Source organism: Oreochromis niloticus, linkage group LG17 (assembly GCF_001858045.2).
Source record: "Oreochromis niloticus isolate F11D_XX linkage group LG17, O_niloticus_UMD_NMBU, whole genome shotgun sequence".
In the NCBI taxonomy this organism is placed as follows: domain Eukaryota; kingdom Metazoa; phylum Chordata; class Actinopteri; order Cichliformes; family Cichlidae; genus Oreochromis; species Oreochromis niloticus.
In genome coordinates this window covers 11,153,208-11,165,291 of record NC_031981.2, presented here as the reverse complement: position 1 = coordinate 11,165,291, position 12,084 = coordinate 11,153,208, and the positions used below count along the sequence as shown (strand labels likewise).

The window sequence follows — 12,084 nt, the reverse complement described above, 5'->3', positions numbered from 1 at the left end:
GCCATGTATCAGTCGTGAGACATGACTGACAGTTACTAGTGAGAAGAAAATGAAGAAAAAACATGAACGTTTATAAAAAAAAAAACAACGAAGTGAATAACAAATAAAAATTGAACATTAACAGATAAAAACACACATTACACCTTTGCTGTTTTTTTTTTTAACATTCACTCTGCGTATAATTATTCTCACACTTTCGCTTTCTGAAATAAATTAGCAGTTGTTAATGTTATGTACGTATTTTATGCTGTGTTATCACTTTTACTGCTATCCATTAATGGGTGCTGGCTGGGTTTATTTCTCAATGGGCTCCCTGCACAGGATTATAGGATGTTAGGTCTAGATGTCGCACTACACAGCAGGCTAAGGATGAGATTATAAGAACAGGAAATGGACTGAAGGAGGATTTACTTTATGCCCCACTTCCCCTGAACTCCATCTGCTGCTACTGTTACTTTAATTTGCAAAAGTTTTCATCAGAGAACACGTTAAGTGGAATCAGTGGGTGCAGGTTAAAGTACAGCACTGTGCAAAAGTCTTGAACTATCCCTACTTTCTTTCTATTTTGAGCGAGACTTTCTTGTATGTATTTTTTACCTGGCCATTTTCAAGGGAATGTATTTCTTTGTTTGTCAAACTGCTTATGAATCAGCTATAAATGACTTTCTTACCAACAGGCTGTTACAACAACATTTATTATTTATTTATTTATTTTTTAAATTTTTTTACCAGATTCCAAGGATTATCAGTCTTACGCCAAGCCGTGGGCCAGTCTCTGGGGGAACTGTCGTCAACATTACAGGCAGCCACTTTGATGCTGGGAGCAATGTGTCAGTCATGTTCAAGGACCAGCCGTGCACTTATCAGAGGTTAGTTGGAACAAGCCAGCGCTGACCCCGTCAATCACACTTTAACAGTCAATTAAACGGTCAGGTAAAGCTACTCTTTGTCACACTACAGGTAGAAAACCTTTCTGACATCGCAACAATGTCTTACTTTCACACATAAAATGAAATATCACGATGCCCAAGGAGGAACTTTACTACATTATGATTAATCAAGGGTTTGAGTACACCCATTGCGGAAAAAGAGAAAGTTTTGCAGCTGGACCCCGCACAAATGTTAAATTCAATTAAAACAACTGCATAAAGACAAATGAAAATTAATGCTAAAGTACTTCAAATTGCCTTTGTGCTCAACCCTGTCACAGTAGCAGGCCGAAGGTCTACATTTAACCATCTACACAGCTGCAGATGTTAAATACCTTGGGAGCAGAAATAGCGCTGACGAGAGGTTTTCCAATTTTGAGATTCAAATTTCTACTCAGTGATGATAAATATTGCACCATAAATGATTGGGTAAATACAGCATCATTGCAATGTACCGTTTGACACTGATAAATGCTCAGTTCCCAGTTCAGTCAATACATTATGGATCAATGTCTATTTAACCAACCGTTCAAATGTCTTAACTATTACATCGGTTTTAGTGTTGGAATAATTTAGTAGTCTGCTTAAAAAAGGCTATTGACTAGAGAGATGGCTTTAAAGTTTCCTTACATTTAAATACCACTGTACTGATTCCTCCTTTTGTCTGTTGAAGTGTACCACTAACATATCAGTACATGTAACTAATGTTTCATCCTATCATTGTTTTAGGAGGGGTGGCCTATGGCTTACCTGCCGAACCCATGCTTCCCTGCATGGCATTGGAAATGTGTCTGTATCTGTGAGCATAGATAGGGCTCACCTTCAGAAAGACCTCCAGTTTGAATATGTGGAAGATCCCACCATCACCAAGATAGAGCCTGAGTGGAGCATCTTCAGGTATACATTTTTGTCCGTTTACTTTGACTCGTTACTCACTGCAGAGAGATATCAACAGAATAGTATGCGTCCTGTGGACGGAAATATCTCAGCAGCACAGGTTATTGTCAGATCCTTGTCAGGAGGAAATGAAAAGGTTTAATCATCTACTGCAACATAATACAAAATTTACAGCGTACAAATTTTGCATTGGGTGCGTAAACTAAGCAATGAATAAATAATTCAAATCACCATTTGTCAAAGCAATCTGAGCTGTCTTTTTTTTTTTTTAACCAACTTTTCTTTTTCCCCTCTTTTTCTCTTTCAGCGGATATACTCCAATCACGGTGACAGGAACTAATCTGGACATCATTCAGACACCACTCATCAGAGCCAAATACAATGGTCATGAGACACTCAATGTAAGTGAATGTAGATACAGTGTGGGTGATAAAACAATCACCTCATGGTTAACTGTGGTATTAAAAACAGAAACCTTTTGTGTTGCAATGCATTCCATTGTTCACAGCTAGCTCCATAATTTTGCAACTTGTTGCTATGTCTTTGATCTCTTGGAATCTGCTTAATTTGTCATGGAATAATGAAATGACAGCCCACACCACTTTGTCCACTTCCTTTGTAGTCTAAAAATAGGTGCACATGTAATTCCTAAAGAGTTTGTGGTAAAGTTTTGTTACAGCCCTTGATTCAAATTTGAAAGTCTGCACTTTAGTCAATTCTGGATTGTTTGATTTAAATATCCGCTGTGTTGGTGTACAGAGGCAAAACCACAAAAAAATCAACACTTGTTGACCTATTTCAGTGCAATTTTATTTTACTTTTACTAATGTGGCCCAGGAACAAAAGAAAGTGGCTAATTTAAATGAACACGGCGAGCTATATAGTCAGCCATAAAGTTATATTTAGTCCAGAGCATTACTAAATTCTTTATTTGTAGGGCTAGGAAAAGAATTCAGTGGCACTACAGTGCAAAATCAACAGGTTGCAACTGAATAGTGAATAATGAAATTTATCTCCACTGTGTAACAAATAGGAACTTTTGATATTGAATTAGAAACCACAGTGATTAGCCCCTTTACCCAGGCGAGGATAGGTAATGCCATGCTTGGGGCTCTGCGATCTCTTTGAAATAAAAGGGAGTAACAAAAGGTGGTAATGCTATCTTTCTTGGTCCATTTAAGCATGGCCACGTTTAACATCTGTGCTCAGATGTGCCTCTTTTGGGCATTGTAGCTCAAGTGTCTCAGTGTGTCACGATATAGTCTCAATCTGACACAGCTCAGATCTAAATGAAAAGGAGTTAAAAATTGACATCCAAAGCATTTGTCCACAAAAAGAGTTTTTGTTACTTTTTCTTTCTTTCTTTTTTTTCCTCTATTACCTTCTTGTACCAGTGCATGATCCTTGTCAAAGATGTCCTTGCAGGATTTGTCAATTTGATATTCAAGGAGCCAATTAGGGTGACAGGCACTAGTTTGAATGACTGCATGGCAGAGGTTACTGTGAAAATGTGAAATGTCTGAGAATGAAACGGAAACGTCTGCGGAGGCGACCTGTGCCGGTCGTTGATTTATCGGTGCCCTGACAGACGGAGAGGAATGAAAATGTTAAGGGGATGTTGAAAGGTGTGCATCGTATGACAATTGTGCGTCAGTCTGTCATTGTTTTTAAAACTGGTTTCGACACCAAATGAACAATTTAAATAACATCACATGCCAAATGAGAAACCTCGGGAAAGACAAGAATGGGGGGGAAAAAAACACGAGTGGGACACAAAAAGATGTGAGGCACTGTAATTGAGCAAAAAAGTGGTATCGAGAAAGATGACTGAGGGAATAAGAATTTGTCAAAGAGACAAGAAAAGATCACAGAGAGGAATAACAGGATGGAATAAAGAAGTGATGAGAGGCTGGGGAGGGGTCTTTGTGGAGGGTAAGGAAGGGATGGTAAGACTTAGTTATCACTCCTGAATCTTCACACATCAAAGCGTGATTGCGGTGAGACTGCACACGCTCTCTAACTGCACCTCATTTGGTGGCTTCCTTTGAGGAAAATACAACAGGTTCTTCTTTGCACTTGAAAATGGAGGAGCTTCCAGTTTCAATTGTGTCTCCAGTGGGTTTAGTGAAATGCACAAGTGTGACATAAAAGGCTGACACTAATGACTTTTGACGGTATGGGTTGGCACATTAGCACTGCCAATAAAGCGAGTGAGCTAACTGGGAACATAGTCAGGTAGTTTGGGTATGATGCATGTTGAGATCCAACCACGAGAAATTTTTTAATCTATATTTTTGTATAAATGCAGTAATTTGCAGACGATAAATTCACTTATGTGCTTTTCTTTGTGTATTAGTTCTGCGACATACTAGGTCCTACAACTATGGTGTGCCAGGCTCCAGAGCTGTCCATCAGCCTAGCCAGACACCAAGAAGTACCTGAAAGACCTGAAGAGTTCGGCTTTAAACTGGATGACTTGCAGATCACACTCAATAACACCAACTTCATCTACTTCCCCAATCCGGAATTTGAACCGATTAGTCCATCTGGAGTCCTGGAGCTTAAGCCTGGATCGCCCATTATACTGAAAGTAGGAAGATATCACTCACCCGCATATACACTCAGATTTTCATTGTTATAATATTTTATTATCTTTAGTGCCTTTTGTCTGAATGTAAAGACCTTAAAATAAGATATTTTGCTAGTAATGACTGTGTATATCTTAAGATTGATACAGTACACAGCTTAGAAATGATTTCTGTATCTTGGGTTAGTCTGTGAAAACTAACCCAAGATCAGTACCATGTCTTAGGTTAAATATTATAGGTATAGAAAGCTCAGCTTAAACTGATAATTTGCATACCCAAGTAAAATAAATTGTAGAGCATTACACATAACATATCTTTGCCCAGCTTTGCAGTACAAATATATAGATAAACATATATCATTTGACTCTTATTTCTCTAACCCTTCCACTTTGACACTGACAGCAATAACATCAATCATTATTCTTTTGAAGGGGCGGAATTTCCTTCCAGCGACCAATAGCGGAAATGGAAAGCTGAACTACACAGTTCTGATTGGAGAGAAGCCCTGCATTTTAACAGTGTCAGAGAACCAGCTCCTCTGCGAGTCCCCCAACCTGATTGGTCGACACAAGATCCTGGTGAGTGACACGGCACATGTCGCAACGTCAAGACATAGAGCAAGACAGACAAATGACGGAGAGGCAGGCAGTGTTGGAGAAGGCTGACAGACCCAAAAATCGATTGAGAGTTTGACAGACAGACCAACAGACATTCCTTGTGTTGCTTTCTATCCTTCCACTTGTCCACTCCCATTCAGATTATGGCTCTAATCCAATCAGCTGTGCGGTTAGTGCCCACAAGCAGACAAAAGACAAACAAATAAGCCTTCAATAAGAAGCATTAGAGCCCCAGAAAACTCAATGAAGATTCCATTTGTGGTTTTAAGAGAGACCACTTTGAACAAGGCATTTCCTGATGTTACCACCTGAACCCAGCATCATAGAAAAAAATGGACACAACACTGTAAAAGAATTAGTTGGTGGCCAAACAAACAGAAGTGTGTACACAAATCAATATGTCTGTCTGTGTGTCTGAGCTTGGACGTTGACTTAACCACATCAATTTAGTAGCTATAATCTCCCTTTTTGTCCGTTACTGTCATAAGGCACGTGTGGGCGGCATCGAGAATTCACCAGGTTCGGTCCACATCACGTCCGACAGCCCCCTCAGCAGCACTGCAATCATTGGCATTGCTGCAGCCGGTGCCCTGCTCATCCTTGTCATTGTGGCAGTGCTCATTGCCTATAAACGCAAGTCTCGTGAGAGTGACCTCACCTTGAAGAGGCTGCAGATGCAGATGGACAACCTGGAGTCACGTGTGGCTCTAGAGTGCAAAGAGGGTAAGAGGTTCATGCTAATGCAGATCCGCATATTCATTTTACACATTTGTTTCCAAGAACATCTAAGGAATTTTGGTTCATTAAATTTATTTACAGGGTTTAATTCAATCTTTGTTAGCAATACTAGAAATTTCCTATTTAATCAATAGGTTACGAGAAAGCGTTATACAGGAACCAGTCCATTTACCATTTACCACATCATCATTGAGACAAAAAAACTGGATTTTTTAGCGTGAACTTGTTTGTGATCCACTTTCACTTTAGATTGCTATCTTTGTGCTAGAGGAATTTAAAAACAAAATAAGAAAGGGGTACACTTCATCAGGTAATAATGAGGACAGAAATAAAACAAAATCAAAAAGTAAAAATGTAGTGAGCCACAAGGAAATGCCCTTCAAAATTATAGAGGAAGCAACTGAGAAACAAAAGGTAAGCTCATGCAGATAAACAGGAAGATAAAGACAGATAAACTGAAGGCAGGGTAAAGGCAAAACATCTAAGAAATAACATGTTTTGCTGACAGACCTTGTTAGATATTATTTTAGATATTATTTTGTATGATTATATCTATATAATAATAGGTTACAGCCTACCTAAGAGTTATGTAAGACTTATATTTATATATACATATATACAATTTTCTGTTTGGTTTATTAGCTTTTGCAGAGCTGCAGACAGACATCCATGAATTGACCAGTGATCTAGATGGTGCAGGTATCCCCTTCTTGGACTACAGGACCTATACCATGAGAGTCCTCTTCCCAGGCATAGAGGAGCATCCTGTCCTGAGAGATCTGGAGGTATGATTCACCAATTTTTATTACAAAGGAAAATGCAACTATTTATTCTTTCTTTTTCTTTTCTTTTTTTAAATCAATAGGCACTTTTAGTTTACAAAAACATTGCTACTCTTTCAAATTGACTTTCTATTAGGGTTCTCTATTTGTGATCAATTATTGACACACAGACTCTATATAAGGCCCCGAGTCCTACAGGCCGGTTGGTGACCACCATGCAAGCACTTGTCGCTAAAGAAAAATTAATACTCCTCAACCAGTTGTGAATTGTTCTTGGCAGTCACTGTGAAATTGATTACTAAGCATCAATCATTCAGACCTAAAGACCAATCAGGCACCCCCGATGACCACCAGTCACTAGGTAAAAAAGGTGTTCCTCTACTTGTTAGCGAGTTGTCATAGGAGGTTGAGTGTTGTTCCAAAAACAGTCTTGAGATTGCTTTGGTCACTAGCAGATTGCCATGGTATCCCATAGTTTGTTTGGAACTTGTCTGCACACCCTTGCAAACGACTCACTAAGCAGCAGTGACTCTGTGAAAAGTGCAACACAAATCAGAAATGGAGGCCGTTTACCTTCAAGGACTTGGGTTGCACTTTTTCCAAGTTTCCCTACTGCTTGGTGATTGGTTAGTGTGAATTTGCTGGGTCTTCAGTGCAAACTATGAGAGACCAAAGCAATCATAAGAAGTAATAACAAAGTAATAAAGTAATAATCTCCAGCAGCCACTTGTCAACTGGTTGGGCTATATACATTTTTCACATTCTTTTCTGGAAGTAAAGTGAAGTTTTCCACTAGCATGCCCAGGTCAAATATTTAGAGCACTTCAATTAAATAGAAAGCCATGGTTTTCAATACATTCGTGAAGGAAGACAGCTGTAAATATAAGAACTTGTACCTATTTTCTCATCAATCAAGTGTGTAACTGTACGTGTGTAACTGTTTATCCGTCAAATAACAGCTGCAAAACAATTAGCCTTATTTGAAATTAGAGCAAAATGAGCAAGCAAATTAACAATGTGGTGGGTCACAGTGGGTGAAATAGACGCCGATGTTGTTTGTGTCGCTGTCTGGTAAACAAAACCCCTTTGACGGCCGACAACGACACGCTTTTTCAAAAACAAACAAGGCAGCCCTCAATTCAGGAGTGTGGTCTCATTAATAATTCTTAATGATACGAGAAGCTGTGCCGTTTTCTCTCCCCACCTTAAAGCAAATTAAAAGTCAATCACAGGCAGAAAAGCAAAAGGAAAAAAAATCAAGTCATTTATCCTTAGTTGGTGACATTGATAGACAGCCGTAATTGACTAGGTCGTCTTGTTCCATTAAGAGAATGATGGACCCCTATTTCACTGCCCTAAGGGTTAGCCTCTCTATCCCTGATGAGAATTTCCCAGTAATAAGCAATATTAATTATATTTTAATTGGCATAAATATTGAACTGTATAAGGAGCATAATGTGGAAAAGGAGCCTAATGAAAAAAGCAGCAAGCTCGTCTTGGGCTGCTGATGACTACTTAATTGTTATTGATGTATCAGATATCTCAGTATCAAGTTTTTGACTGTCTACTGTGGACGGAAGTAGCACAGGTGCTGGAAAGCTCATCTAGGTTTACTTAAGCAGTTTTGTCAGTATTAAAATATTTGAAGACATGCCAGGTGCTCATTTAATGCTAGAAATGTAAGTAGAAAAATTAGTCAATCAAAAGCCAGCACATACAGGTATAGCACACGCGGTTTTCCTTGCATATCATGCAGTCTGCAGCCTGTACACAAAGAAAATGATCTCACGCTCAACACATGTATACACCGACACAGTACACATCTTGGCAAGCAGTGTGAAATTAGGCTTGCAATATAACAATAATTCCCAGCAGATTACAGCTACTTCCATGAAAGGTGGAAAGACAGAACATATGCTGGTTGACAGCTGCATTGGGTGCAAAGAGATGCCGTCTTACCGCGAGTGCTCTTGACAGATAAAAATACATAATCTCCTTAGGTGCTATTTGTGTGAAAAAGAATGGAGAAGAGAGGCATGTGTAGCAAGTTACTTGTTTAAACGGTGCAGGGATGATCTGGGCTCAGACAAGGGAAATTCACATCATTGCACTCCCTTTCAGCTTATACAGCAGCATCAAAATAATAAACATTCCCTAAAGAGGCTCAGTGTTTACTTGCCTTTATTCTCAATCTTCAGATGAAGTGCAACAAAGAGTGTAAAATGTTAAACTTCTCATTTCCCCAGATTCATCCTTTTCCCTTATTCCTTTCCTCTCCTTTTTTCCATCTTTTATTCAATGGGATGAACCTATTACTTTTAAACTGCACTTTTATATAGGGAAATAGTGTATTCATTCATTTATAGTTTTTTTTTATTACAAAGTCTCTGTGCTTCCCGATTAAAATAAACACTTATAGTACATGCAATTGCAAACAAAGTGTTCTAAATGAAAAAATTTTTTTTTTTTACTGTGGGTGCCAGTTTATGCAATATGCAAAATTATGCAATACTTCAGGGGTTTGGAACTCCAGGCCTTGAGGGCCGGTGTCCTGCAGGTTTTAGGTGTGTCCTTGGTCCAACACAGCTGATTTAAATGGCTAAATGACCTCCTCAAGATGTCTTGAACTTTCCAGAGGCCTGGTAATGAACTAATCATTTGATTCAGGTGTGTTGACCAAAAGTGATATCTAAAACTTGCAGGACACCAGCCCTTGAGGCCTGGAGTTCCCCCACCCCTGCAATACTTGATAGCCCAGAATATTGCCTATTACAAAGTTCATGTTCTTGCATAAATGTTTTTTATACATTTAGATGATGTTGTCACAAGCTTTTTTAACCACATTAATTTTGTACCCTTAGAATTACCTAAAAGTGTCACTTTTAAAAAGAATATTTAACACATTGTACATCTTGTAAGGTAATAAATAGCAGTGCATTTGAATTACCCAGTGACTAACTGAGTCTGTATGTCATGGCCTTGAATGTACCACACAAAGTCTGTATTCTTTAAGTAAGTGAACATTTCATCTGTTTCCGTGCAGGTGCCAGGCTACCGCCAGGAACAGGTGGAAAAAGGGCTGAAGCTCTTTGGTCAGCTCATTAACAACAAGATCTTCCTGCTATGTTTTATTCGCACTCTGGAGGCCCAGCGTGGTTTCTCAATGAGGGACCGCGGCAATGTGGCCTCACTCATCATGACAGTGCTGCAGAGCAAGTTGGAGTATGCCACTGATGTCCTTAAGCACCTGTTGTCCGACCTCATAGACCGCAACCTCGAGAGCAAAAACCACCCCAAACTGCTCCTCCGCAGGTAATGAGCAGGCATGAAAACCAAGTAGAGCACTTGTTAGACTGTGATATCAGTTAAGTTGAAGTTACATAGTTGGTGAAGGACAATTTAGTCTTCTTTGCTGTATATTCTAACCAAGACGTATCCTACCTTTTTGATAGTAAGTTAATGGTACTATGCTTGACCACCTGTGTTGTATTGTGTTGGCCCCCCTTATGCTGCCAAAACAGCCCTGAACCATCGAGGCATGAACTCCACTATGTGTGCTGTGGTAACTGGCACCAAGATGTTGCAATGCATCCTTTTAGTTGTATAAGTTGCAAGGTGAGGCTTCCATTGATCAGACTTGGCTGTCCAGCACATTCCACAGATGCTTGATTGGAGTGAGATCTGAAGAATTTAGAGGTCAAGTTAACACCTCAGACTCATCATTGTGCTTCTCAAATTTTTGTGAACCATTTTTCTTTTTGGCCGGGTGCATTATCCTGCTGAGGGTGTACACGTTCAATGCTTAGGCAGGTAATATGTGTCACATGGAGGACAGGACCCAAGGGTTGAATATATAACAGGGCACCAGTAGGTGCCAGTACCCACCTGGTGCTAGGGTTAGGGTTAGGGTTGCCCAAAGCATCACAGTGCTTCGCTTCTCATAGTGCTTCCTGGTGCCAAGTGTTCCCAAGTAAGCAACACACATGCAAATAAAAGAGGGCGTGATTTATCAGACTGAGCCACCTTCTTCCATTGCTCCGTGGTCCAGGTCTGATGCTCATGTGCCCATTGTTGGTGGACAGGGGTTAGCATGACCACCCTGACTGGTCTGCCTGAATGACAACAAACTGTGATGCACTATGTGTTCTAACACCTTTTTATCAGAACCATAATTAATTTTTTCAGCAATTTGAGCAACAGTAGCTCCTCTCTTGGACCCTGTTACTAGTTCACAGCTTTTCTTTCCTTGGTTCACTTTTGACAGAATCAGGGTTATTTACTTCACCTGTCACTGGTCATAAAGTTACAGCAGATCAGTCTATAGGTACACATAAAATGCATTATCTAACACATCATCTGCTTTTCTGAACCTAGCTTGGTATTCTTGTTGATTTGGAATAGAAATGGAAGGTTTATACAGGTTCCTCTTTACTGTGAAGGACTGGATATGTCCCCGGACATGTTTGGATTAACTCCTGTGACCTTGAATTGCTGGCTCTGTCTCAGAAACACCAGAGTGTATTACCGTGCACATCATTAGCAAAATAATTATAATTAATTAGCACTGAATCCAATTTCAAATAGCTCAAGAGGAAAAAAAAATACTCATTTATGAAAAAGGGAGAAAGTGAGACTGTGAAAAGCTTGCACTCTGGCACAATCACAATCCTCCGTTGGATTTGCAGTCAAAGCCTTAATGGCATGCACTTGAACACAGCACTGTATGTGATTATGCTTCCTGCCTACGGTGTTTGGTAAATGTGATGATTATGGTTCCTTGAGTGAACCAGCTTCCTCACAGCTGTACGTGTGTCGCGTGTGCATGCTCACTGATACTTACACTACACACACATGTTATGAAATGTTGTTTTTACTTGCGGGTTGTCACTCAAGTCTTGGCATCCCCAGATAATTTGACAAGCATATCATAAATGAAGTTGTCCATCTCATTTCGATTCTAATTCTAATTCTCCTTCTGCCTAAAAACACCCTCACTCACTCTCTGCCAACGAAGACAAATGCATGAACACAGCAAGGATATGCAGAGGGGACTGAAATTAATGCTGTTTACCGTGCCATCCAGAAGACAGTGGGCATATTCACCTCATGAACGCCTGTTTAGGCTCTGCTTGGTGATGCAGAGAGAAATTATTGCCGTCTGGGCTGGAAGCTGATTAACTGCAGCCAGAGCTCACCGAATATGGTGCAGCCACTAAACAATGGAGTAACTGCTGATCCCGGCAGTAGATACAGCATAAGAGATGGCGCGTACAGCAGAGACAGGGAGAGGTGGTCAAGGACAATGCAGATACTTAAAGCTGTGTCACCACCTGAGGAAAGCTGATGACTTTAAGGCACGCAGGCGAGTTGTGAGAGCAGCTCTTTGATCACTCAGTTTATGCGTCACCAGAGCCTTGTGTGTGCTCTCCATGCAGATAATTATTAATCTCATATGAGAATTTGATTCAAAAGTGAATTTAGGATTAACTTCTCAAGGAAATAGTCACAGAAAGTTCTACAGCGACCTGTGCAT

The 12,084-nt window shown here is 39.9% G+C and overlaps 1 protein-coding gene across 4 annotated transcripts in view; it reads left to right on the top strand.

The window, feature by feature from the left end:
• The window catches only part of plxna4 (plexin A4), a 244,786-nt gene that overhangs the window by 197,866 nt on the left and 34,836 nt on the right, over positions 1 to 12,084 (top strand). For all 4 annotated transcript variants that reach the window (XM_003445006.5, XM_019346942.2, XM_005451648.4 and 1 more), the window contains exons 15-22: positions 733 to 869; positions 1,659 to 1,826; positions 2,134 to 2,227; positions 4,183 to 4,416; positions 4,846 to 4,992; positions 5,520 to 5,754; positions 6,412 to 6,554; positions 9,595 to 9,863. In XM_003445006.5, coding sequence (XP_003445054.1) covers positions 733 to 869; positions 1,659 to 1,826; positions 2,134 to 2,227; positions 4,183 to 4,416; positions 4,846 to 4,992; positions 5,520 to 5,754; positions 6,412 to 6,554; positions 9,595 to 9,863 — 1,427 coding nt within the window. The remainder of the gene's footprint in view (positions 1 to 732; positions 870 to 1,658; positions 1,827 to 2,133; positions 2,228 to 4,182; positions 4,417 to 4,845; positions 4,993 to 5,519; positions 5,755 to 6,411; positions 6,555 to 9,594; positions 9,864 to 12,084) is intronic.